Source organism: Malus sylvestris, chromosome 3 (assembly GCF_916048215.2).
Source record: "Malus sylvestris chromosome 3, drMalSylv7.2, whole genome shotgun sequence".
NCBI classification, from domain to species: Eukaryota; Viridiplantae; Streptophyta; class Magnoliopsida; order Rosales; family Rosaceae; genus Malus; species Malus sylvestris.
The window spans coordinates 4,940,048-4,966,003 of record NC_062262.1 but is presented as its reverse complement, the minus strand read 5'-3'; the positions used below and the strand labels follow the sequence as shown (position 1 = coordinate 4,966,003).

General features: G+C 41.4%; 3 protein-coding genes and 1 pseudogene across 6 annotated transcripts; 3 read left to right on the top strand and 1 right to left on the bottom strand.

Moving 5' to 3' along the window:
• Window positions 1–6,654: 6,654 nt before the first annotated feature.
• Window positions 6,655–9,531, top strand: LOC126615539 (glucan endo-1,3-beta-glucosidase 9-like). Its single transcript, XM_050283364.1, has 2 exons — window positions 6,655–7,184; window positions 8,229–9,531. The coding sequence occupies exons 1-2, from the start codon at window positions 6,847–6,849 to the stop codon at window positions 9,340–9,342; spliced, it is 1,452 nt and encodes a 483-aa protein (XP_050139321.1). The 5' UTR covers window positions 6,655–6,846; the 3' UTR covers window positions 9,343–9,531.
• Window positions 9,532–10,101: 570 nt separating this feature from the next.
• Window positions 10,102–13,649, top strand: LOC126615314 (transcription initiation factor TFIID subunit 15b-like). Of its 4 annotated transcripts, XR_007620766.1 has the most exons (8): window positions 10,102–10,400; window positions 10,486–10,606; window positions 10,814–11,525; window positions 11,736–11,886; window positions 11,961–12,036; window positions 12,413–12,625; window positions 12,729–12,783; window positions 13,211–13,649. XR_007620766.1 is itself a non-coding variant. In XM_050283134.1 (6 exons), the coding sequence occupies exons 1-6, from the start codon at window positions 10,163–10,165 to the stop codon at window positions 12,525–12,527; spliced, it is 1,413 nt and encodes a 470-aa protein (XP_050139091.1). In that variant the 5' UTR covers window positions 10,102–10,162; the 3' UTR covers window positions 12,528–13,649. The 4 variants fall into 4 exon arrangements, 1 of the variants encoding a protein (XP_050139091.1); XR_007620764.1 differs by having other exon boundaries at window positions 12,729–13,649; XR_007620765.1 differs by having other exon boundaries at window positions 12,413–12,783.
• Window positions 13,650–14,127: 478 nt separating this feature from the next.
• LOC126615316 (protein FLC EXPRESSOR) lies at window positions 14,128–15,978 on the bottom strand. The gene is made up of 4 exons (XM_050283135.1): window positions 15,414–15,978; window positions 15,051–15,223; window positions 14,837–14,922; window positions 14,128–14,397 (listed from the first exon to the last, which is right to left on the bottom strand). Exons 1-4 carry the CDS (start codon window positions 15,890–15,892, stop codon window positions 14,305–14,307), a joined length of 831 nt encoding a protein of 276 aa, XP_050139092.1. The 5' UTR covers window positions 15,893–15,978; the 3' UTR covers window positions 14,128–14,304.
• An 865-nt stretch (window positions 15,979–16,843) lies between these two features.
• On the top strand, window positions 16,844–18,189 carry LOC126615472 (protein DOUBLE-STRAND BREAK FORMATION-like; annotated as a pseudogene).
• The last annotated feature ends 7,767 nt before the right edge of the window (window positions 18,190–25,956 follow it).

Here is a 25,956-nt window from a genome sequence, read left to right as displayed (position 1 = left end):
ATCAATTTGAATAAATCAAATGAAAAAGACATACATGATTAAACAAGAATAAACGGTTAAAAATGTGTATTTACTTTTTTTTTACTTCGGGGCATAAGCCCCAAAAAAAAAGAATGATTACAGAAGAATAATATGAGTAAGGCACTAGATTTCAGCTATATCTATAACTATCAATCAACAACAACAACAACAACAAAGCCTTTTCCCACTAAGTGGGGTCGGCTATATGAATCCTAGAACGCCATTGCGCTCGGTTTTGTGTCATGTCCTCCGTTCGATCCAAGTACTCTAAGTCTTTTCTTAGAGTCTCTTCTAAAGTTTTCCTAGGTCTTCCTCTACCCCTTCGGCCCTGAACCTCTGTCCCGTAGTCACATCTTCGAACCGGAGCGTCAGTCGGCCTTCTTTGCCCATGTCCAAATCACCGGAACCGATTTTCTCTCATCTTTCCTTCAATTTCGGCTACTCCTACTTTACCTCGGATATCCTCATGCCCAATCTTATCCTTTCTCGTGTGCCCACACATCCCACGAAGCATCCTCATCTCCGCTACACCCATTTTGTGTACGTGTTGATGCTTCACCGTCCAACATTCTGTGCCATACAACATCGTTGGCCTTATTGTCGTCCTATAAAAGTTTCCCTTGAGCTTCAGTGGCCTACGACGGTCACATAACACGCCGGATGCACTCTTACACTTCATCCGTCCAGGTCGTATTCTATGGTTGAGATCTCCATCTAATTCTCCGTTCTCTTGCAAGATAGATCCTAGGCAGCAAAAACGGTCGCTTTTTGTGATCTTCGCTAGATTGCTCCGGTCATTAGTGTGGATAAGTATATAAATGAATAGAGATAGGAAAGCAAACACAAGATGTACGTGGTTCACCCAGATTGGCTACGTCCACGGAATAGAAGAGTTCTCATTAATTGTGAAGGGTTTACACAAGTACATAGGTTCAAGCTCTCCTTTAGTGAGTACAAGTGAATGATTTAGTACAAATGACATTAGGAAATATTGTGAGAGAATGATCTCGTAATCACGAAACTTCTAAGTATCGGAGTGTGGTATCGTCTTGACTTGCCTTATCTGTCTCATAGGTAGATGTGGCATCTTCTCTGGAAGTACTCTTCCTCCATCCAGGGGTGGTATCTTTAACTGGTGGAGATGCACAAGGTAATGTATCAATTTCACTTGAAGCTTACTTGTAGTTTCAGGCTTGGTCAAGCACGATACAAACCATGTAGTAGCAGTCTCCCAAGTCGCCGAGCTAGGGGATCTGCTGAAAGAGGTGACAGACAAGGTAAGCAATCAGAGCTCCGGCTGATTGTTCACCTTCTCCCCATCTTGCAGCAGCATGAAGGATAAAGAGAAGAAAGATGAGAAGAGATGATATGGGATACTTTTGCTTTTGAAGAAGTAACTTTCCACATGCTTATTCTTGAACTGAGCTGGAGGGTTTTCTGGTTTCCTCCAGAGCCGACTGAAGAATTTGAGGGTCAAAACAAGTCCATCAAATCTAGAGTACGTTCGACCCTGCTGATATGGGATACTTTTGCTTTTGACAGAGTAATGGATGTATCGGCACGTGTGCTGTTACGCTTGTCTCCACATGCTTCCTTGTATCCTTCGCACATGCCCTATCTGTTCCTCAAGCAGATGCGGTATCTTCCCTGGAAACATAAGATGTTGAAGATGAGTACTCGAGAGCAATGCCAGGTAAGTAATCAGGTAAGGGGTTCCAGGCAGTCAGTTCCTGGCTGGAAGCTTGATTCCAAGTGCTGACTGATTGCTCTCTTTCTCCTTGTCTTGCAGGTAACAACAAGGCCAAAGGAAAAGACAGGGAAAAAGCATGATATGGGATACTCTTGCTTTTAACCCTAATGATATGAGATATTCTTGCTCTAGTATAGCTTGTTTGCAAAGGTATTATCGGGGGGAAAGAAAGCTAAATATTTCGAAAGGCTTCGTTGGGAGTGCCCTCTCAAATATGAGGAAGGGTTGAACATTTTTGCAGGTCTGCCTGTCCGTTGGGGATGGAGGTCGACATATATAGGAGTCTCCCTAACAACAAGTAGTAATGCTATTCCTTTACCCTGCTTGGTCATAGCACGGTAGTGGGAGCTGCCAGCTTCACATGTTTTAACTCTGTCAGAGCACTTTGAAAAAGTGGTCTGTGCTCTCGAGAAGTCTTCGACAGAATGCCCATAATTTCCGCAAAGCTGAGTGTGCGTGTGACAGGTGCTGACAAGGCTAGAAAAGTAGGTGCCTCTTCGATTTCTGATATCGGCCCTCGTGGTCTCTGAGCAGCCCAGCTTTTGAGAAAGCGAGCGTCTCTTCGATTGATTTGGAGAACGATGCATCTTCGATTTTTAAGAAAGCAATCATGATGGGGGTCTGGCTCTCGAGATTCGGGGAGCAGTGTCACTTCGATTTTTGAGAAAGTAATCATGTTGGGAGTCTGGCTCTCGAGATTCGGAGGGCGGTGCCTCTTCGATTTTGGAGCAAGCAATCTTGTTGGGAGTGTTTTCTCGAATGTGAGTAAAGGTTGGGCATGTTTGCTAGTCTACCTTGCCACGAAGCACAGAGGTTGACACACAGGGATTTTCCAATTATCCAGCAATGGTACTGTTCCTTTACCCTCTCTTCGATTTTTGAGAAAGTAGTCATGTTGGGAGTCTGGCTCTCGAGATTCGGAGGACGGTGCCTCTTCGATTTTGGAGCAAGCAATCTTATTGGTAGTGTTTTCTCGAGTGTGAGTAAAGGTTGGGCATGTTTGCTAGTCTACCTTGCCACGAAGCACAGAGGTTGACACACAGGGACTTTCCAATTATCCAGCAGTGGTACTGTTCCTTTACCCCTGTGGGTAATAATATGGTAGCTAGACCTTCAAAATTTATGGGTCTAAACTTTGTTAGTGCTGTTTCTTTGCTATTCTTTTACCTTTCTTGGTCAGAGCGATGTAGTAGGAGCTGCAAGCTTTACGTGCTCAATTTTGGCAGAGAACTTTGGCAAAGTTATCTGTGGTACCCATGAGCTATTGTTGCGTGTGGGAAGTGGGTGATTGAACAGTAAGATTCATGTGTTTTCTACTTCCTCAGAAGTCTTCGACAGAATGCCCATAATTTCCGCAAAGCTGAGTGTGCGTGTGACAGGTGCTGACAAGGCTGGAAAAGTAGGTGCCTCTTCGATTTCTGAGATCGGCCCTCGTGGTCTCTGAGGAGCCCAGCTTTTGAGAAAGCGAGCGCCTCTTCGATTTCTGAGATCGGCCTTCGTGGTCTTTGAGCAGCCTAACTTTTGAGAAAGCAAACGCCTCTTCGATTTCTGAGATCAACCCTCGTGGTCTCTAAGCAGCCCAGCTTTTGAGAAAGCAAACGCCTCTTCGATTTCTGAGCAGGCGCCTCTTCGATTTCTGAAGATCCGTCGAGTGCAGATTTTTATAGGGGCTGGCATTAAGTTCCAAAGCACACTTGAATCTCCACCAGTAGAAGCTCCATTCTTGCACTTCTAAGATCTTGATTTGTCCAACCTCTTCTCTCTTCAACACCTTTGAAAATGTCTGGTCCCTCCGACCGTCGTTTTGACTTGAACCTTGTTGAAGAGGCAGCCCCGCCTTCTCCAGACAACATATGGCGCCCATCCTTCGTCTCCCCTACTGGTCCTCTTACCGTTGGGGATTCCGTGATGAAGAATGATATGACTGCTGCGGTGGTGGCCAGGAACCTTCTCACTCCCAAAGATAACAGACTACTTTCCAAACGGTCTGATGAGTTAGCTGTTAAGGATTCGCTGGCTCTCAGTGTTCAGTGTGCAGGTTCTGTGTCTAATATGGCCCAACGCCTATTTGCTCGAACCCGCCAAGTTGAATCATTGGCGGCTGAGGTGATGAGTCTCAAACAGGAGATTAGAGGGCTCAAGCATGAGAATAAACAGTTGCACCGGCTCGCACATGACTATGCTACAAACATGAAGAGGAAGCTTGACCAGATGAAGGAAACTGATGGTCAGGTTTTACTTGATCATCAGAGATTTGTGGGTTTGTTCCAAAGGCATTTATTGCCTTCGTCTTCTGGGGCTGTACCGCGTAATGAAGCTCCAAATAATCAACCTCTGATGCCTCCTCCTTCTAGGGTTCTGTCCAGTACTGAGGTTCCGAATGATCCCCCTCCGGTGCCTTCTCTTTCTGGGGCTCTACCGACTGCTGAGACTTCTCCTAAGCAACCCTTGTGAAGGCTCCCTCTTGTTTGTTTATTTTGACTCATGTATATGTACACATTTGTAGCTTATCGGGGATATCAATAAATAAGTTTTCCTTCATTTCAACGTATTGTGTTAAATACACCAAAACCTTCTTCGCTAAGTTCTTTGAATTTTCTTTTGTTGAAGCTTGTATGTTGAAGCTTTCTGAGTGGAGCATGTAGGTTGGGGTAGTGTTCCCTTAATTTCCCGAGTGAGGAAAACTTCTCGATTGGAGACTTGAAAAATCCAAGTCACTGAGTGGGATCGGCTATATGAATCTTAGAACGCCATTGTGCTCGGTCCTGTGTCATGTCCTTCGTTAGATCCAAGTACTCTAAGTCTTTTCTTAGAGTCTCTTCCAAAGTTTTCCTAGGTCTTCCTCTACCCCTTCGGCCCTGAACCTCTGTCCCATAGTCGCATCTTCTAATCGGAGCGTCAGTAGGCCTTCGTTGCACATGTCCAAACCACCGTAACCGATTTTCTCTCATCTTGCCTTCAATTTCGGCTACTCCTACTTTACTCCGGATATCCTCATTCTTAATCTTATCCTTTCTCGTGTGCCCACACATCCAACGAAGCATCCTCATCTCCGCTACACCCATTTTGTGTATGTGTTGATGCTTCACCGCCCAACATTCTGTGCCATACAGCATCGCTGGCCTTATTGCCGTCCTATAAAATTTTCCCTTGAGCTTCAGTGGCATACGGCGGTCACACAACACGCCGGATGCACTCTTCCACTTCATCCATCCAGCTTGTATTCTATGGTTGAGATCTCCATCTAATTCTCCGTTCTTTTGCAAGATAGATCCTAGGTAACGAAAACGGTCGCTCTTTGGTATTTCTTGATCTCCGATCCTCACCCCTAACTCGTTTTGGCCTCCATTTGCACTGAACTTGCACTCCATATATTCTGTCTTTGATCGGCTTAGGCGAAGACCTTTAGATTCCAACACTTCTCTCCAAAGGTTAAGCTTTGCATTTACCCCTTCCTGAGTTTCATCTATCAACACTATATCGTCTGCGAAAAGCATACACCAAGGAATATCATCTTGAATATGTCCTGTTAACTCATCCATTACCAACGCAAAAAGGTAAGGACTTAAGGATGAGCCTTGATGTAATCCTACAGTTATGGGAAAGCTTTCGGTTTGTCCTTCATGAGTTCTTACGGCAGTCTTTGCTCCTTCATACATATCCTTTATAGCTTGGATATATGCTACTCGTACTCCTTTCTTCTCTAAAATCCTCCAAAGAATGTCTCTTGGGACCCTATCATACGCTTTTTCCAAATCTATAAAGACCATGTGTAAATCCTTTTTCCCATCTCTATATCTTTCCATCAATCTTCGTAAGAGATAGATTGCCTCCATGGTTGAGCGCCCTGGCATGAACCCGAATTGGTTGTCCGAAACCCGTGTCTCTTGCCTCAATCTATGCTCAATGACTCTTCTCCGTCTGAGCAATTCCTTGCACCAAGTCTCCAAGATCTTCCCAAAATTTCTCCTTCGAACTCGTATCCAACCCTACTTGAGGTGCGTACGCACTAATCACATTGATAAGTTCTTGTCCTATTACAATCTTGATTGCCATGATTCTATCTCCGACCCTCTTGACATCTACAACATCTTGTACCAAGGTCTTGTCCACGATGATGCCAACACCGTTTCTCGTTCTATTTGTGCCCGAATACCAAAGTTTAAACCCTGAGTTTTCTAGATCTTTTGCCTTACTACCAACCCACTTAGTTTCTTGTAGGCACATAATATTTATCCTTCTCCTCACCATAACTTCCACTACTTCCATAGATTTTCCCGTTAAGGTTCCTATATTCCACGTTCCTAAACGCATTTTGCTCTCTTGAACTCTACCCTTCTGTCCTAGCTTCTTCACCCTCCCCCGTCTAATAGGATCAAAGTACTTCTTTTGTGTGTCCCGGGTAAAGTTGATAGGAGCATATGCTCCCAAACAACTTTGAGTGGAGTCGTTCGAAAAGAAGTTTCTATGGCCCCCTTGCTCATTTAACACTGCATCCGGGTGCCGATGGAGATACAGCGACCCTTGCTCACTTATCACTGTGCTCGGGCCACACAGCGCGCCACTTACGGGTGACGCCCTAGCTTTAGCGCGATTTTGTTCTTGTTTCATTTTCATAAGGATTCGACGTGATCATGGAGTGCCGGCTGTCGACTACCTGACGCCCTCCCCCTCCTCCTTTATCCGGGCTTGGGACCGGCCATGTAAGACATAGGCGGAGTTTATAACTATCAATCGAGAACGAAAAAAAAAAAGAATCTTGCTAAAAAAAAAAAACTGAACCCAAATTCATAATTATTAAGGTAATTATACTATTATATCAGATAAACATGAGATGAACGGACACATTAGAAGATTTTCGGGATCTTCACAAAGAGAATCAAAAGAATCCGCATTATAAAGTAGGTAGCATACACTGCTGAATTAGACCAACCCCAGCTAACTGCCAAAATCCTCCACCAAAATTCTCATCATTTACAACTTTTCGGCATTAAAAGCTTCAACCTTTAATTCCTTCCGTTCTCGCACTCTCACTCTCCCTCTCCATCTCCAAAGACCAATCTCAAACCCAGAAAATGCCGCCAAATCTCCGCACACTCCTCTTGCTCTTGGCGACCACGGCCTCCACCTGCGGAGCCATAGGCGTGAACTGGGGCACGACTGCGTCGCACCCACTACCGCCGACCAAGGTGGTGGAGCTGCTGAAGTCCAACAATGTCACCAAGGTCAAGCTGTTCGACGCGGACCCAGGCGTCCTCGAAGCGCTTTCTGGGTCCAAACTTAGCGTCACTGTGGGCATTCCTAATGCGTTGCTTAAAGTTCTCAACTCTTCCAAGAAGGCTGCCGAGAGTTGGGTCCATGACAATGTCACTCGCTACGTCTCCAATAGCGGCGGCGGCGGTGTTAAAATCGAGTCAGTTTTCGTCTTTCCTTCTAGTTTTTTGCCTGATGCGGTTTTTAATTTGATGCTGCATTTGGATTTTTGGGGCGTAAATAGTTGATTTACTGTGAATGAAATTTGATTGTTAGAAATACCCAATTTGAATTGTATTGAATCTGTGTTAAACATTAGAAAGAATGTACCTTGTTGCTGATTTGCCTAGATTTAAGTGACATTGTAGGCTTTATGTTGCGATTCGGAGGCAATGTAGGAGTTACAGAATCATATTTTACGATCAAAGTTGCGTTGCGCATGAAGTATGGACTTTTGTGCAATTATCCTTAATTTAATGTCGATGAAAAGAACCTCATACGAAAGGAGACCATATCGGAATGTTCGTCACTATGTTTTGCGGAGTAGATGCTTAAACATCACGTCAAGGTTAATTTTTGATGTCGAATGAGCCGGCATAGGGACTTAAAGATAGATTGTAGTTTTCATGGTTGAAGAATGAAAGAAAATAGTTGGTAATGGTATTTGTGTTCCGATTCTACTAGTTCAAATCCCCTGGTGGGTTCAAGCGCTGCATTCTTAGCATTTGATTGATGTTTGATTTTTGGCAAATAAACCAATAAAACAATAAACTTTCTATGAGATGAGCTATACCTAGAACAAGAAGAAACGCTCCTCTGTGTATTGAACTTTAGAGAGGAGCCTGTTTGCCCTTCACTGTGCCAGTATCGGTGATCTCTCTATGGGCTTAATTGCATTAGGACCAGTCGAAAAGAGCAAAATTTTGTAGTGGGTCTTTTTTGTTTGCAGAAGAAGAAATCTTTGCAGGATAATGGTAGATGTTCTCTCTTCCGTTTTAGGTTTAGTCAGCCGTGCAAGGACAAGTTGACAGATAAATTTTTGTAGCAGGGATTTCTCGGTTCATGAACTCATTAGCCTCTTAGAGTAACCACTGAATATTTGTTTGTTGATCCCATCAGATATCGACTGGACTTTGCTCATTCATAAATCAAGGTATGGCTGTTTCATATTGTATATACTGGTTTCTAACTAGTCTATTTTCAGGTATGTTGCTGTTGGAGATGAGCCATTTCTCCAGAGTTATGGTGAGCAATTTCACCCATTCGTCATAGGAGCGGCAATGAATATTCACGCAGCTTTGGCCAGAGCAAAGTTGGAGAGCAATGTGAAAGTGGTCGTGCCTTGTAGTTTTGATTCCTTCCTATCAGAGTCTGGCCATCCTTCAAAAGGACACTTTCGGGCAGACCTCAATAGAACCATGATTGAACTGCTCACGTTTCTCAGCAAGCACAATTCACCATTCTTTGCGAGCATTTCCCCTTTCATAAGTCTCCGCCAAAACAAAAACATTTCCCTCGACTTCACTCTATTGAAAGAGAATGCAAAACCTCATAACGACAGCCACAGAACATACAAAAACAGCTTTGACTTGATCTATGACACCTTGGTTACAGCTTTGTCAACAGTAGGTTTCCCTAAGATGGAAATTGTTGTGTCACAGATTGGTTGGCCTACAGATGGAGCAGCAAACGCAACCCCTTCCACTGCAGAGACCTTCATGAAAGGCCTGATGGCACACCTTCGTAGCAAATCAGGAACCCCACTCAGGCCTCATAATCCTCCAGTCGAAACATACATTTTTAGCCTCTTAGACGAGGACCAAAGAAGCATAAGCATGGGAAATTTCGAGCGACATTGGGGTGTGTTCACTTTTGATGGTCAAGCCAAGTACCATTTTGATTTCATTCAAGGTTCGAAAAATCTGGTGGACGCTCAAAACGTTGAGTACCTTCCTGCCAAGTGGTGTGTGGTGAACAATAATAGGGACTTATCTAATGCAACTGCTAGTGCTTTAGAGGCATGTTTGCATGCCGATTGCAGTGCAATGTCTCCTGGTGGGTCTTGCTCCAATATCAGTTGGCCGGGTAACATATCATATGCATTTAACAGCTACTATCAGCAGCATAATCAGAGTGCAGACAGCTGTGAATTTGGCAGCTTGGGTTTAATCACAACCGTTGATCCATCTTTGGATAATTGTAAGTTTTCGGTTCAACTACGCGCCTCTCTTTCAGGTTCTCTCCATCCAGCCTACCTTCCTCTGTGGATGACCTTGCTAGTACCAACCTTTTTGTTATCTTTACCCAGTTTTACATAGAAGATAGATTTCGAGGAAAGTTTTGTAGAAAATAGATATCCGAGGAAATTTTTCGCCACTGTATGATCAGTCTGCTGATCGATTGTTGCTGGTGTTTGTTGTTGTAACTTGTATTAGGTTTGAACACTTGTGGAAGTTACTGCTCTACAAAAATTCAATGGCAAAAGAAGGGTTTGTAAATTCTCTAAATTTGTTTCTTGTTAGTCTGCAGAGTGGGTGTGAGCATTTCAATTTCCCTACTAGTAAGAAATAAGATGAGATGTATGTGTGGATTAGGTTATTTGGCGGTGGAGTTATCATGGGCCGATTTGTAATTCGGTGAGATACAAGAAAATTAATGAATATCAATTATATTTATTGAGTCGCTGCACAAAATTTGCAGGAATTCATTGTAAATTTCGAACTTTCGAATTTTTGTTTTGGGAAGTTTTTCTCTAATTTCGTCTAAATTTGAATGAGTTGATATACTTACCTCATTGTAAATTTTCATAATTTCCGTCAAAAACAACCGATATTGATGTTTCCATAAATTTACGTATCGACATTTCCATGTGTATTGATACTTCCTCTTGTTTTTTTTTTTTTTTTAAATTGTCACGGGCCTAGAGGCCCAAAGAAACGAATCCGGACTCAAAGGGGTTTTGGGTTTGGGCTTATACATAGTTAATTAACACGTGTCGGAGTCAAAATCGGCAAGACAAAAATCAGGTGACGACTTTACCCTCGCGTATATAAGCTAGAAGCTCTCGCGTGGAAATATTAGTCTTTTCCGGGTCTGGCCCTAATCGTTGTGTCTCGGAATCTCTCTCGGACCTAGATCATGGCTGGAATGTACGGTCAAGAGGGCGATGGCGCCCCTCCTACGTACGGATCTAGCGGCGGCGGTGGCTATGGTGGCTCTGGCGGGTACGGAGGCGGTTCTGGTGGTTATGGAGGTGGTGGTGGAGGCGGAAGCTATGGTGGAAGCGGCGGTGGTGGCTATGGAGGTAAGGGCGGCGATGGTTATGGAGGCGGTGGCGGACGTGGCGGTGGAGGTTATGGCGGCGGTGGCGGTCGAGGTAAATTTTATTACTTTGTTCCTTCGAGTTTATAATTGTTTTAAATTCTTTAATTTTGATTTGACAGATTTGGTTTTGACTGTAGGTGGAGGATATCAAGGAGATCGCGGTGGCGGCGGCAGAGGTGGCGACCGTGGTGGAGGCGGCGGCAGAGGCGGCCGCGGTGGCAGTGGAAGAGATGGCGATTGGCTGTGCCCTAATCCAGGGTAAACCCTTTTTCTCTTTCTATCTGTTTCTTTCCATTTTATCTTGATCGGTTCTATTATTTATTTTTTATCCTTAATTTTTATTGGGTTTTAGAATTCTCTTCTTAACCTTAAAAGTAATAGCTTTAGGTCGAAATTTATTTTCTTTGGCTATTTTCCTTATTGCATATGTATATGTGGTTTATGAATCGGTATGATTGTATATAGCTGTGGGAATTTGAACTTTGCAAGAAGAGTTGAGTGTAACAAGTGTGGCACTCCCTCTCCTTCGGGTGCCGCCGGTGGTGATCGTGGCAGTGGTGGTGGCGGCAATTATAACAGAGGAGGAACTGGTGGTGGTAACCGTGGTGGTAGGGGTGGTAACTATGATGGGGGTCGAAGTGGTAACTATGAAGGAGGTAAGGGTAGCAGTTATGACGGAGGCAGAGGCGGTAGTTATGAAAGTAGAGGCGGAGGTGGTAGTAGGGGTGGTTCTTATGGTGGTAGCCAAGGAAGAGATGATGGGGGGTACGGTCAGGTTCCTCCAAATGCACCACCGTCCTATGGCACAGCTGGAGGCAATTACCCATCTTACAATGCTAGTTATGGAACGGATGCAGTTCCGCCTCCTACAAGTTATACTGGTGGACCTGCATCATATCCCCCATCTTATGGTGGTCCTGCAGGCGGTTATGGTGGTAATGGTCCAGGTGATGCAAGGGGTGGTGCCCGAGGGGGCCCTCCTGCTAAATATGATGGTGGATACGGTGCTGGTGGTCGTGGTGGGTATGGAAGTGCTGCTACGGAAGCGCCATCTAAGGTGAAGCAGTGCGACCAGAATTGTGATGATACTTGTGACAATGCTAGAATCTACATATCAAACTTGCCACCAGATGTTACTGTTGACGAACTTCAGCAGCTCTTTGGAGGCATTGGACAAGTAAATCCATACCTACTTATGAACTTAGTGCATCCGAGTTTTTAAGATTGAATTTTGAATGCTGGTTTTCTAGTTTGAGTATATGTATGGAATATTGGAAATTCATTTTTCATTTCTCCTTCAGTTGTAGGAACGAGTTAATTCGCCTTGTCAGTTCCACAAATTGGTGTACATTTATGTGGTTACTTTATGCTAAGTTAATTTTTTCAGGTGGGAAGAATCAAACAGAAACGTGGCTATAAGGATCAATGGCCATATAATATCAAAATATACACAGATGAGTCTGGAAAAAACAAAGGCGACGCATGTTTAGCCTATGAAGATCCCTCTGCTGCACATTCAGCTGGTGGATTTTACAATGGTAACTCTTTTACTTTTATTTTGCATGATAAGATGATGTTAAAGTCGTATTCTAACTTGGTTCTGCTCTTACAGATTATGAGTTAAGGGGCTATAAGATCAGTGTTGCGATGGCGGAGAGGTCAGCTCCAAGGCCTTCGTTTGAACAAGGGTATTTATCTATCTATATATCTATCAACTTTTTTATAATTTGAGTGGAAGTTGAAAAGAACCCTTTTCCTTGTTGTTCATGTGCTATATTGCTTCCTCACATTGAGTCACAGTGTGAGCAAAAGTGAGCAAGTCTGGATGTGTACCCTGATGTTTAATATTTGCTTGTGGGTTTTATATTTTGTTCTTTTTCTTGATGTCATAATTACTAAAGTCATTGAGTAATTCAGTTGTGGTATTCTGTTAATGGGTGCTATCCTGAATTTCCGATGTAGTTTATGAAGTTCTTTTGCGTGAATGAGTTTCTGATTTGTTTACTTAATTTTCTTCTTTTGGCTGCATATCGAGTCCTGACTTACTTTTTCTTGTGCAAGCAGTGGTGGTGGTGGTGGTGGTAGAGGTGGATATGGGGGCGGTGACAGGCGCAACAACTATAGAGATGGTGGAGCGGATAGACATCAGCATGGTGGAAACCGTTCGCGTCCTTACTGAGAGAAGTTCCAGATGAAGCAGATTTTATGTAATGAGAATTGTTTTCTGAGGGTTTTTGTAGTATTCCGTTGGAGGGTTCCTAAACGGGAGACTAAGAGGTAGGTTGTTCACTAACCCTGAGCAAGGCCTCTGTCCTCCTATATTTAACTTTACCTACAACTACCTGGAGGAGTTGATTTTAGTTGTGTGAATGTTTTATAGAGACAAGTGGATAATCTCCAAATTGCTTGCTGCTATGCTAGGTTGATATTTTCAGGTGAGTGCTGCTCTCTCGTAACCATTATTAACACTTATTTGGAGATTTCCTCGATTTGCATAACCGGGTTCTTGATTGCATCTGATCATTTTAAATCTATGGCTCATATGCGAGCACTGATATCTATAACATGCATTTCTGACTGAAAATTTGTGATCCATATAAGAAATCACTGAAGATGGTTCATGTGGCCTGGAATTTGTATTTGAAAGTACTCGATGTTAGATGTGAATCCCGACCATTGGATTGGATTTTGCTCAACTTTTAGCTCCAGCTGAACTTATTTAAATTGCTAGTTACATGGAATAGGTTTCCAAGTAGGATTTTGTTATTTTGTTTAGACATTTATTATCATGTTTGGTGGAGGCTCTTTTCCTACATCGAGGCTTGCGCTTTGCGATAGTTTTACTTCACCACATCAATGTAGGGTTTAAGACCCATTGTTTGGTAAAATGGGCATGGTGCCTAAAATTTTCCCCGCCGATTGCCTTCAATGTTCTGCTACTTGCTGGGTGGGGCAAGTCTTCCTTGTGGTGACCGCAAAGGACTTGTGGATGACGAGAATCTCTGCGTATCACCTACCTTCAATTGTCATAACCTCCCATGTGTTGCTGTCTGCTGATGGGTGCCTACTTTCATCTGGCTTTCTTTCTTGGGCGGTTAGCCGGCAGCGGTTGGAAACTTCAAATGTTGAACAACAGTTGTAGTCTTGGCATTTGCCTTGTGGCAAGATAAAGGGTTTTCTTTCAGGTTTTGGGTTTGGGAATGATGAGAGTAGACTAGAAATCACTTTCCGGTGCGAGTTTAAATCGTTGTATTACATCCCCAACATATAGCAAATTTGAATGAAACGTTCTTTTCCTTGATGTGTTCTCTGTTTTTTCGCATCGTCTTAAGTGACGATTTGCTATTTGTTTGTAAATTGATGTGCTAAACGTTGGGTACGTACCTGCCCGTTTCTGTATGACTTGTAATGTTGAATAGCAAAGATACAAATTCTTCTTGTTCCATTTCAGACGGTATTTCAATTTCATGGCCGGCCGGCCGGACAAACAAATCAAAGTTTAGGTAGCTAAATTATCCCACCCTCCCACGCCCCGCTCGTTGCCATTACGGTGAAAACCGAGTAGCAAGTCCGTTAGTTACCGAAAACAATTGAAGCAGGTTCCGATAAGTAGATAGCGGTAGCAGCTTCTTGCAACAACATTGATTGTAACTTTTGTCGATGCAAGTAACTGTAGCCCTTTTCCCTGTGCAGAGTGTTCCTTTACCGCTCGTTTCTGTGTATTGTACTAATATTTTCCACGTGGTAAATGAGAAATTTCTTTGCGGTAGCATGAAAAATACGAAGCAAAAAAAGCCTCAAGGCACTAAATCAGCTGTGCTTAACTGCTTATCACATCTTTGCCATGTTGTTCGTCCGAATGGCTGCCAAAACCTTTTCATTTATATTTAAATTTCTGAACCCATACAATCATCGGAGCTGTTTTTCTAGTCGGCTTAATTACCTGCCGGAGACCTTTATCTCATATCCTGCGGTGGCTGCCTGTCATAAGAAGCATGTGGCATTGGTGCAGAACCATATGGACTCGCAGCGTCGGCAGCACCTGCGGCCTGAAATCCAGAGGAGGTTCATTCGGATGAAAAAGGTATAAGTAGAAAATCTGAAACTAAGTTGTTTGGCAAAGTATCTGATATAAATTCAATATAAGCACATATATTGTAACATTTGTGTACAAAGACAGAATTGTTGCTGTCTTCCGAATGCTCCATATCGAAACTCTGAATTTCCACAGAAACAAGGGACCTTCCAAATTCTAATGACTCTAAATTACCCGTCTACCACATATTAGGTCTCAAGATAGAAACGAGGGCTTAAGTTTGCAATCTTTGATCACGATAGAACGCTTCTCATGCTCACGTTATTATTTGTACTGACACCATAACTTCTCAGACACAAACAAATTCTTGCACATCTTTTCAATGGTTTCAATCTACGGAGTAGTAACAAACATAACACCAAAGCATCAAGAAGGCAAGGGCGTACACATACCTGATGCATGCCGGCATAGGGATCGGGATACGCATTTCCCCCGTATAACATTTCAGCATTGCCATAGGCTGCAGGGTACCCAGGACCTTCATAAACACAACCAGAAATTTCATCAAGCTCCTTACATTGCATTTGGTTTCTGAATTCAAACCGAGAAACATAGAATAAATCGTATCTTAAATACGGGAGACAAGTCGAACACGAATGAATTGACCTGGATTTGCTGCTGCAGCTGCAGCTACTGCAGCCCTTGCTCTCTTCTCTGCATTGGCCAACTCCCCATGAAGCTTATCCATTTCGCGAGCCAATGCCGCCATTGTTTTCTCCATCCCCTGCCTGTGCTCAAGGTTGCTAGCTCTAGTTTTCTTCTCATTGTCAATTGCATCCCTATATTTGCATTCAAATCATAGACAAGATTGAATCTTTACATCCAAAACTTCACAATTCACACAAAATCCTCTCCTAAAACCGAAAGATCAACCTCGAAATTTCGACACACTTCCCTATCTGAAATTCAATACCCAAATTTTACAATTCACACAAACACAATGCATATGAAAGGTTAGTTCAAAATTACCTTCCCTTCTTAATCTCCTGCTTGAAGGTCTCGATATCGGCTTTAATGTCCACCACTTTCCTCGCCTCGGACTGAGTCCTCACAAGCTCGCCTTCGATCGTGTTCAACTCCTCTGCAAGCTCCTGCCGGGACGAGCCGAGCTCCTGTATATCGGCTCGGGTCCGAGCCAGGTCTGCGCCCATGGAGTCGATGGCGCGAACCTCGGCGTCCAGCTTCAATGCCCTCTCGTAGACCTCGCGCACCTCGGCGTCCCTCTCAGATTTGGCTTTGCCGGCGACGACGGATAGATGGCGTAGGTCGTGCTGGGCCGCGGCGAGGTCCTGCTTGAGCGCGACGTGGGCGGCTGCCAGCCGTTGATTGTCGACGAGGAGGGACTGGATCTCACGGTTCTGGAGGGCGATACGGTCCTCCAGCGCCGTGGTATTGACCGATAGTGGTGTCAGCCGGACGAGCTGTCGAGGATGTTCCCGTCCCGCCATATCTTTTGATCAACAATTACTCGGCACGACGGCGACTCTGACTCTGAGAGAGAGAGAGAGAGAGAGAGAGAGAGAGAGATTATGCCTCGTTGCTTTCTGTGCCTTAGATTGGGTTATAAAACGCAGGCCCAGGCCCATTGTGACCATCTCATTTTGTTAGGAGTAGGATTCTTTGCACTTCAAATCTTCTTCCCTTTCCTTCCATTCTCTCACACTTTTCTCTTTATTTTTTTAAATAATAATCGGTGATGTGAGATTTACACTAAGTATTTTGTGAATCGAATTTAAGAATTTCCACTCACACATTGAAAATGATACAAGAAACTCGTAGTTGTAGTGACGGCGATCTTATGTTTATAAAAAATATTTTTAGCGGGAACTGTTATCAGCATTCCAAAAACCACATTTTACATTCTTCACAAATGTATTTTTTTTTTTCTGATTATAGAAAAGTTTAGAATGCAAAATTAGATTTTTGGAGTGTCTATAACAATTTTCTTTTTAGCGATAGAGTAAAAAACTCTTAAGCTTACCTTCTTCAAGTTTTGACTTTCAATTTGGTCATGAATAATCTGGAGTTTAAAATGTGCCAATTTTCCTTTATCATAACATTTGTCTGTTTTTCTGTCAAATTAAAAATTATTTTCATCGTCAATACAAATAATATTCTATTCTAAACAACTATATTATGAGGGAAAAAGTTTAATCCGAGACGTACTAAGTTAAAAAAAATTGATGAAAAATGTGTTTATTTTGACAGTTGGTGGCAAATGAAAATTTGCCTCACCAGTCGTTTCTTTATGGTTTAGGTGGGCCTTAATTGCATTTGTTATAGGCCTTAATTGCCTTTAAACAGGCCTTAAATGGGTTATAGATTTTGGGCCCATTATGGCCCTCTAATGTTTAGAAATCCAACTCAAATTGAAATTCAGAGAACCGTTTTGCCGCCAAATGTCAGAGCTCTTTCGCTCACTCGTCTTGAACAGAAGGTCCGTTTCCGCTTCTTCTCCGATCTTCCATCCATCTCTCTCTGGCATTGAAAATATTTAGTAGGTTCGATGACGCGACACTACGAGCATTGGAGTTCGAAGGACGTAAAGTCATCGATGGAAGTCAGGTCCGGCTTCAGGCAGTTCATGAGGTCCGAATATCGCTCTCCGTTCCGCAGAAATTGCAGAGAACAATGTGGAGGAGAAGGTTCTGGTTCTTGAGTTTGTCGTTCTTGCTTTCTCACTAGTAGGCGATGTTGAGGCAAATCTTCTCAAAATTCAAATCCTCTCATATTTATGGAATGAATTTATGTCATAAGCCAAATCGCTAGGGTTCTTTGGAATTTGGTAACTAATTAACCGCTATGTGCTTGTGGATCGGTTTGTGATTGCAGAGTTGTTTGGCTTTGAGATATGAGGGTTTGCTTTTGCGGGACGTCAAATCTTCGAAGAATCCATGGCTACAAGTTTTTTATACAGAATGGGTGGATTTTGCTCACCGGTCAAGAGATAGTGGTTTCTATTCAGTTGCAGGAAAGGTGAGTGTGATCATCACCTTCATCACTATCACTACTTTCATCAATGTTCGTAATTTCTTAACTTTCGCATTCGGGGAAGCTATGCATTAAATGAAGTAAGAAGTTATTTGATTAGATTAATCAGATTACGATTGATTTAGTAACCAATAGCCATGTCTATGACCAACTGCTTGATAACGAAATCCTTGGTCGATACCCCAAGTTATCAGTTTTCCATGACCATATAATGGTAGACTAGCAATTGCAACGCTATAAAACATAATTCAGTTAACAACGCATGAGGTTTCTCATTAATTTTTTTGTTATCGTTTCTCTTGATCGCTAAAATGAGCGGTACAAGTGCAAAAAATCATGTGTTTAGTGCTTATACAAGCGGCATATTTAGTACTAGAAGAAGGTGGATTAGACACTCAAATCTATTGCATTTATTAAGCAACTGCTATGTGTGTTCTTCTACTCACTCCTTTTTATCATCAATGTTTCTTATTTTGGCATTCAATCTTCTTGCTAGATGCAGGCTATAAGACTTTGTGGTTTATGTTCCGATTTACGCTTTTTTCTGTAGGCATGTGAACATGCATTGGATTGTCTAAAGAGGAAATCAACTGAAAACCCGAAAACAGATGAAGTTAACCACATGATGACATCTACCAAACACCCAAAAACAGATTAAGTCTTTGAAAGTGTGCCAGTCATTGACAAGATAAAGAGACTCAAGGATTGTGCCGCCATAGAATCTGCTTCTTCTCGCTCTGGTAAGTCTTCTTAATTGTTTTGATTTTCTTCAATATCAACGCCGTGTTTTTGTTTGGACCCGAATTTACATCATCGACCCGTGCAATCAAGATAGCTGAGTAAGCATAGTTTCACACCATCAGATGAAAAGTGGAGATAATTCATTTTATTATTATTAAAGGATAATGTTATAGTGTTTTATCATAATTATCTTTTAATAGTAATTTATTATGAAAGATGAGATATATATTTCCAATTGGAAACATGGCAGCACAAGTCAAGCTGACTTGGGTGTGTTCTGGCGTGCGAATGTGTGGTGCAAACTGATTATTGTTTATTTAAAGTATGGTGAGGATCAGGATGCATGCATGGGTAAAGATTATGAAGAAGCCTAAATAGGATAGGATTGGATTGGATTTTGGTGGTGATGTGATAAGCCTAGGTTGAGATGATGACACAACAAACCTAGGTGGACTAGGCTTTTTGTGTGATTGAAGTGAAGGTTTCTGCCGGAGGTTTTTTAATAAGATCAGAATCCTAGGTGGATTAGGTTTATGATGTGGTGTGATAAAGCCTGGATGGGCTTTATTTTGGTGGTCGCAGGAATTTAAAGGCCACAGATCAAATTTTATTCAACGAGTTAGAGTTGCAGTCAAACTCTATCTAACCATGCCAATCAAGTACATCAGCCACTATAAATACAGAGTCGCAAACAACGAAAAAAGACCTCAAACTCAACACACAAACTGCCCTGCGCAAACCCTCGCTCTACGCGAAACCTCTCAAACATCTTGAGATTTTTTTATGTTCTTTTTCACCAACACATCTTCAGTTTAGATAAACAACACTATGAAGGCAACCGGCGAACATCTTCAGTTTGGATAAACAACACTATTGCTGGTGATTCAGCCGACCGTGAAACACCTTCAGTTTGGATAAACAGCACTGCGACGGGGCCGACTGGTTATCTATCCAAGTCTCGGTCGAGAAGGATTTTTGAATCCTTATTGGCAGAGGTCATCTCATTAGCCTTCTCAGCGAGATGAGGTGTTACAAGTTACTACATTCGGCACATTGAAAGCCGAATTTGATATTAAACTTCGCAGAACTAGCAGCCTTGTCTTCAGGCTCTAGAACCCGAAGGCCGAGACGTGTTCCTTCCTCGACCGCAGTCGCAAGATCAAGAAGTCAGCGGCACACCTAATGCAACATCAACAAATTTTACTCCTTGGTCGAGCTCGGCCGACGAGTTGGCATGCCCCGCAAACAACCGAATGACGTAGTTAGCTTATTAGTTACTCGGCCTGCGCGCCACGTAGGCTTGGTAGTTTTTAGGGTTAACATTTTGGCATGCCCAGTGGGACCCAGTGCTAAAACTACGAAGTTCACATGATATATCAAGATCACACTCAGGATGAGATTCGGTGCCTATTCAAGGAAATTGTCGAGCAACAAAAACTTCTTGGCTGGATCATTGAAGAAAATAAAGAAAGGCAAAAGTCTTTCTCTCAAAAGGCTAGGGGGCAATTTTTCGCTCCAGCCACTATTAAAATTTGGCCTTAGAACATTGTCGAGACAGTAAAAGAAGAACCTAGGCCACCTGTTTTTTCGGTCTAGACTGAAATTATGGTAGGCCTAGAAGCAAAAGTTCAAGTTTCTGAGCCACAAATCGACTTAGAAAATGATTCGTCAGAGGGGTGCTCCAATGACGAGCAAGGCCGAGACATAGGCCTAGTCTAACAAACTACGCTACTCGATATGATTATTGGGGATAAAGTCGATATGGAGAAATCTCATTCGGCTAAATTGTTCGAGTTAAAAGCCGAAATTAGCGAAATTATTATGCCTGGGGGGCATGATAATTGTTCAACACATTTGGCAGCCGAAAGTGGAAAATATTTCGCCAAGTCAAAAATATTTGGAGATCACTTGTTATTCGGCTCAATACAAAATCTGATTGGCTATATTGAAATACAAGGATCTCGACTTGGAGTAAAGCATCGTTGGCTTCCTCCTGATTATTATTCAGCCGTTTTCTTTTGCTTTTGCTTAAAAAATAAAAATAAAAGGAAGAATATATTATCTTCTTAAACATTCAGCCTTTTAGGCCGATACAATAAGAAAATAAAGGGGGCAACAATAGTGCAGCATTCAAACACATGATGGCTCGGCTTAAAAAGAAAAGAAAAACAATTATGGGGGCCGAGACAAAACATTTTGGCCTAGGTTTGGATTAGGCCTAAGTCAAGAAAAGTAGGAAAGAATTCGGCCTTAATTGCGGTTGAGATTATGTGCATTGCTGACATAGGATTAATATATATATACATCGGCATCACATCAAGCAGCCAGGCTACATATACTATCAGGTTTAATATGTGTGTATATATATATATATATATATATATGGCTTAAAATAAGGTGGCAACTTGAAACAGTATATTAAGTCGAGGTCACTAAGGTTGAGAAAAGTAAAAGGTCACCGAAGTCGAGTAAATAATAAAAAAAGAGATTGGCCGAATAGAATATTTCTAGACCTCGGCCTTGGTGTTTGTCGGCCTGCATTTGTTGATGTTCAAGACAAGCCCTTCTTGAGAAGGTTCAATCACTTTTATTAGTTATTAGTATATAACACACATGCCGAGCTCGGTGAGGCATTATTGCCTAGTGCTAGTGCTATCGTCCATGGGGTCATTCGGCTTGCCATGCATATATATCCTGAGTACCATGAGAAGCGGTGAGCGGGGCTTCAAGACTTTGACCCCGTTTTGGTTTTTCTCGGCCAGCTCGTCGAGGATTCTTTCTACACATGTTAAGCTATGACGTGGATTCCTCAACCATATATTTCTTCGACTACGCTAATTTCCTTAACCATTCGGCCTACGACTGAAGCTCAAGGAAATTAGGGGGTAATGTTTGGACCCGAATTTACATCATCGGCACATGCAATCAAGATAGCTGAGTAAGCATAGTTTTACACCGTCAGATGAAAAATGGAGATAATTCATTTTATTATTATTAAAGGATAATGTTATGATGTTTTATCATAATTATCTTTTAATAGTAATTTATTATGAAAGATGAGATATATATTTCCAACTGGAAACATGGCAGCACAAGTCAAGCTGAATTGGGTGTGTTCTGGCGTGCAAATGTGTGGTGCAAACTGATTATTTTTTATTTAAAGTATGGTGGGGATTAGGATGCATGCATGGGTAAAGATTATGAAGAAGCTTAAATAGGATAGGATTGGATTGGATTTTGGTGGTGATATGATAAGCCTAGGTTGAGATGATGACACAACAAACCTAGGTAGACTAGGCTTTTTGTGTGATTGAAGTGAAGGTTTCTGCTGGAGGTTTTTTTCAAAAGATCAGAAGCCTAGGTAGATTAGGTTTATGATGTGGTGTGATAAAGCATGGATGAGCTTTATTTTGAAGGTCGCAGAAATTTAAAGGCCACGAATCAAATTTTATTCAGCTAGTTAGAGTTGTAGTCAAACTCTATCTAGCCGTGTCAAGCAAGTACATCATCCACTATAAATATAGAGTTGCGAACAACGAAAAAGACCTTTAACTCAACACACAAACTACCATGCGCAAACCCTCGCTCTACGCGAAACTTCTCAAATATCTTGAGAATTTTTTTATTTTCTTTTTCGCCAACACATCTTCAGTTTGGATAAACAGTACTGTGAAGGCAACCTGCGAACATCTTTAGTTTGGATAAACAACACTATTGCCGTAGAATCAACCGACCGTGAAGCATCTTCAGTTTGGATAAACAACATTGCGAGGGGGCCGACTGGTTATCTATCCAAGTCTCGGTCGAGAATGATTTTTGAATCCTTATTGGCAGAGGTCATCTCATTAACCTTCTCTACGAGGTGAGGTGTTACAAGTTACTACATTCGGCACATTGAAAGCCGAATTTGATATTGAACTTCGCAGAACTAGCAGCCTTGTCTTCAGGCTCTAGAACTCGAAGGCCGAGACGTGTTCCTTCCTCGGCCGCAGTCCCAAGATCAAGAAGTCAGCAGCGCACCCAACGCAACATCAACAAATTTTACTCCTCGGTCGAGCTCGACCGACTAGTTGGCACGCCCCGCAAACAACCGAATGACATAGTTAGCTTATTAGTTAAGCGGCCTGCGCGCCACGTAGGCTTAATAGTTTTTAGGGTCAACAGTTTTATATGACAAAATTGCTGATAGAGTCAATTTGAAAGATGAATTGATAGTTATGTCAACATTTACCTTGGTTGATTTCCAGGCTTCCAATTTGCTTCATGATACTAGGTAATAATACTAAATGCTTTCCATTAACCTATTTGTGATGTGAGGTTAAGTTTTTGACGCCATTATCTCTGCTGCCAAACAGTGATAATTAATATTCAGGTAAACAAACTTCTCGCTTTCGTCATATGGGAGCAATGACGAAATGCAATGATATTGGTATGTGGGAAAATCAGTTTGGATTAGACTATGTCAAGGGCTCGATATTTTCTTAAATATTGGTCTGAAAGACCGAATGGTTAAGAAAAGAATTTATTCATCTATTTTTTTTTAGCAAAAGAAAATGAAAATGGTTGAACTATAAAGAGGAGGAGGCTAACGATGCTTTAGTCCAAGGTGGGATCTTTTTGTATCAAAATTCTCACTTTGATCTCACTTTAGGCCGAATAAAGAATCACTTCCAAAACTTTTGACTTGGCGAAATATTTTTTATTTTCAATCGTCGAATGCGTTGAATAATTATTTAGCCCCCCGAGCATAATAATTTGGCCAATTTCGATTTTTAACTCTAACAACTTAGATGAACGGGATTTCTTCATATTGGCTTTATGGCCAATAATCATATCGATTGACGTAGTTTTGGTGTCTAAGACCATGTCTCCAATTACCATATCAATTGATGTGGTTTTATGGTCTGAAGCCGTGTATCGGTCATGTTTACATTGGAACACTCATCTGACGAATCATTTTTTGAGTCGATTTTTGACTTAGAAACTTGAACCTTTTCTTCTAGGCCTACCACATTTTCAATCTCGACAGAAAAATAGGTGGCCTAGGTTTTTCTTCGGCCGTCTTGACAATTTTCTTAGGCCTAATTTTGATTGTGGTCGGAGCGTAAAATTGACCCCAGTCTTTTCAACCAACCATTCTTCAAATGGAATTGATTTGTAGTTGAAAACATAAGGAAAATGTTCTCCATCTAGCCAGACATTAAATCGAGCTCTATTTTCTTTTAACAATTGATCTTGTAAGTTGCGATGAACCTTCACCTTTATCATTTAAGAGAATGATTTTTTCCTTTCTTCACATGCTTCAAGGATCCGGTCATGTCGGCTAAACAGAGCCGGATTGACATCTTGATATATCATATGAACTTCGTAGCTTTAGCATGGGTCCCACCGAGCGTGCCAAAATGTTGACCCTAAAAACTACCAAGCCTATATGGCGCGCATGCCAAGTAATTAATAAGCTAACTACGTCGGTCGACCTTGGCCGGGAAGTAAAATATATTAGTGTGTGTTGGGCGCGCTACTGACTTCTTTAACTTGCGACTGCAGTCGAGGAAGGAACACGTCTTGGCCTTCGGGTTCTAGAGCCTGAAAACAAGGCTGCTAGTTCTGCGAAGTTCAATATCAAATTCGGCTTTCAATGTGCCCAATGTAGTAACTTGGTAACACCTCATTTCGTCGAGAAGGCTGATGAGATAACCTCTATCAACAAGGACTCGAAAATCCTTGTCGACCGAGACTTGGATAGGTAATCAGTCGGCCGAGAAGCAGTGCTGTTTATCCAAACTGAAGGTGCTCCTTGATTGGCTGATTATACAGCTCCGGTGTTGTTTATCCAAATTGAAGATGTCATCAGTTGCCTTCATAGTATTGTTTATCCAAACTAAAGATGTGTTGGCGGAAAAAGAAAATAAACAATCTCTAGGTGTTTGAGAGGTTTTGCGTAGAGCGAGAATTTGCACATGGTAGTGTGTGTGTTGAATTGGAGAGAGCTTTTCCCGTTGCCACTGCTTCTGTATTTATAACGCTGCTCTTGTTAATGGCTAAGCAGTAAATTTCTGAATCTCCTGATGTGTCACGACTACTAGAAAATAATCTCTTAGTCTTTTGATGCATCACGACTAGCAAGAAGTAATCCCTGAGTCTCATTACGCCACAAATCTTTAATATTTAAATACACCGCATCTGATCGAATAATGGCTTTATCCCATTATCACATGATCAATGGTTAAAAAATTACCACGTCACTATCTTCTGCTAATTTGTTCTTCCCATCATGTCCATAGGCTGAAGCCTACTCTTTATTTTATCTATATATAATCATCCCAATCACATCACACCACCATCTCACAATTTCACCTTTATCCCATGCAAAGATTAATTGCTTGAAATTAATCCAGTAGTAGATGCACTGCCATATGCCGAATATCTCCAATTAATTTGAATTGTAGGTTAGAGATATTATTTGCATCACGTTTATCTGGTTTAAGAAGAAGCCAAGATAATTCACATTAAAAGATAATGATTATGATAAAAATCATAATATTATCCTTTAACAATAATAAAATTATCTTCACTTTTCTATCTGACGGTTAGAAGCTATGCTCACTCAACGGCCTTGATTGCACAGACCAATAGTGTAAATTTGGGTCCAAACAATAAGAAAGAAACATAAACAAAATACAGCTTCTATAACCCCATGGTTAGTAAATTTTGCGAAGCTTACAAGACATAATTATAGTGGCACCACTATCTAATAAGTGTGTGTCACTTGTTTAAAAACTCAAAAGGAGATTAAAAAAAAGTAAAAGTATTTGTGGCCCCTAACCTCCCACAACCTTGTAAGGAATTGACAAATTTCTCCTCCAAACTTTAATTTTTGCCAATTACCTCTTTGAGCTTTTATTATTTACCAATTTCCTTCTAAACTTTAATTTTAGTCGTTGCCCCTAAACTTTTATAATTGGCCACTTCCCTCCTAACATTAGATTTTAAATTTTTTCATCCAATTTTCTATCCATCTCGGCACATGACAATTGTCAGAGAGCAAAAAGGTAATTTTATCTCTAATATAGACAACATATATTTTTTTCCTTCTTCTCTTCCACTAATTCACTTTGTACACTTTTTGTTTGAACTTATCCCTAATATGGATAACTATGAATCTTCTCCATGGTTTTGCTTTTTAGCAACAATTTGGGTTGTGATGCCACTTCATTAGTCTTCCTTGTAACTTGATTCACACCACCGTCTCGATTCACCTATTTCAATTCAAGACCCAAATTCAAATCAAAATAATAATTATTAATCTCAACAAGTTCATTACTATAAACTGACCAATTATAAAAGTTCAGAAAGATAATCGGCTAAAATTAAAGTTCAATGAAAAATTGGCATTTTATAAAAATTTAAGAAAATAACCGACTAAAATTAAAATTTAAAAGAAAAATTAACGGCACCTGAAAAAGTCAACAAATACCTCAGAAAGTAAGCATGCCGAGATTATAACTATATAAGCACTACGTTGATTCTTCAAAGACAATGACGTTAACGACTGTATACTAGAGAAACTAAATAGTTACCACTTGTGGGGTCCTCCATTACAAGAACATTGTACTTGTATCTACACAAACGACAAAGGATTTTTTTTTTCACCAAAAAAAGGACAAAGGATTTCTCAAATTAAGAATACCAAACCGAAAGGGCGATCATTTTCTTAAATTATTTTATTTGGATAATCACATTGGTTTTCTCCTGGGTTTGGAGTGTTATGCATCAGTTG

What these genes read in the sequence shown, in the direction of transcription:
- LOC126615539 (XM_050283364.1), top strand. Translation starts at nt 6,847, where the DNA reads ATGCCGCCAAATCTCCGCACACTCCTCTTGCTCTTGGCGACCACGGCC. An exon ending in GGCGGCGGTGTTAAAATCGA is followed by an intron (nt 7,185 to 8,228) that starts GTCAGTTTTCGT and finishes GTCTATTTTCAG; the next exon opens with GTATGTTGCTGTTGGAGATG.
- LOC126615314 (XM_050283134.1), top strand. Translation starts at nt 10,163, where the DNA reads ATGGCTGGAATGTACGGTCAAGAGGGCGATGGCGCCCCTCCTACGTAC. An exon ending in TGGCGGCGGTGGCGGTCGAG is followed by an intron (nt 10,401 to 10,485) that starts GTAAATTTTATT and finishes TTTTGACTGTAG; the next exon opens with GTGGAGGATATCAAGGAGAT. An exon ending in AGCTGGTGGATTTTACAATG is followed by an intron (nt 11,887 to 11,960) that starts GTAACTCTTTTA and finishes CTGCTCTTACAG; the next exon opens with ATTATGAGTTAAGGGGCTAT.
- LOC126615316 (XM_050283135.1), bottom strand. Translation starts at nt 15,892, where the DNA reads ATGGCGGGACGGGAACATCCTCGACAGCTCGTCCGGCTGACACCACTA. An exon ending in CAGGAGATTAAGAAGGGAAG is followed by an intron (nt 15,224 to 15,413) that starts GTAATTTTGAAC and finishes ATGCAAATATAG; the next exon opens with GGATGCAATTGACAATGAGA. An exon ending in AGCTGCAGCAGCAAATCCAG is followed by an intron (nt 14,923 to 15,050) that starts GTCAATTCATTC and finishes GTGTTTATGAAG; the next exon opens with GTCCTGGGTACCCTGCAGCC.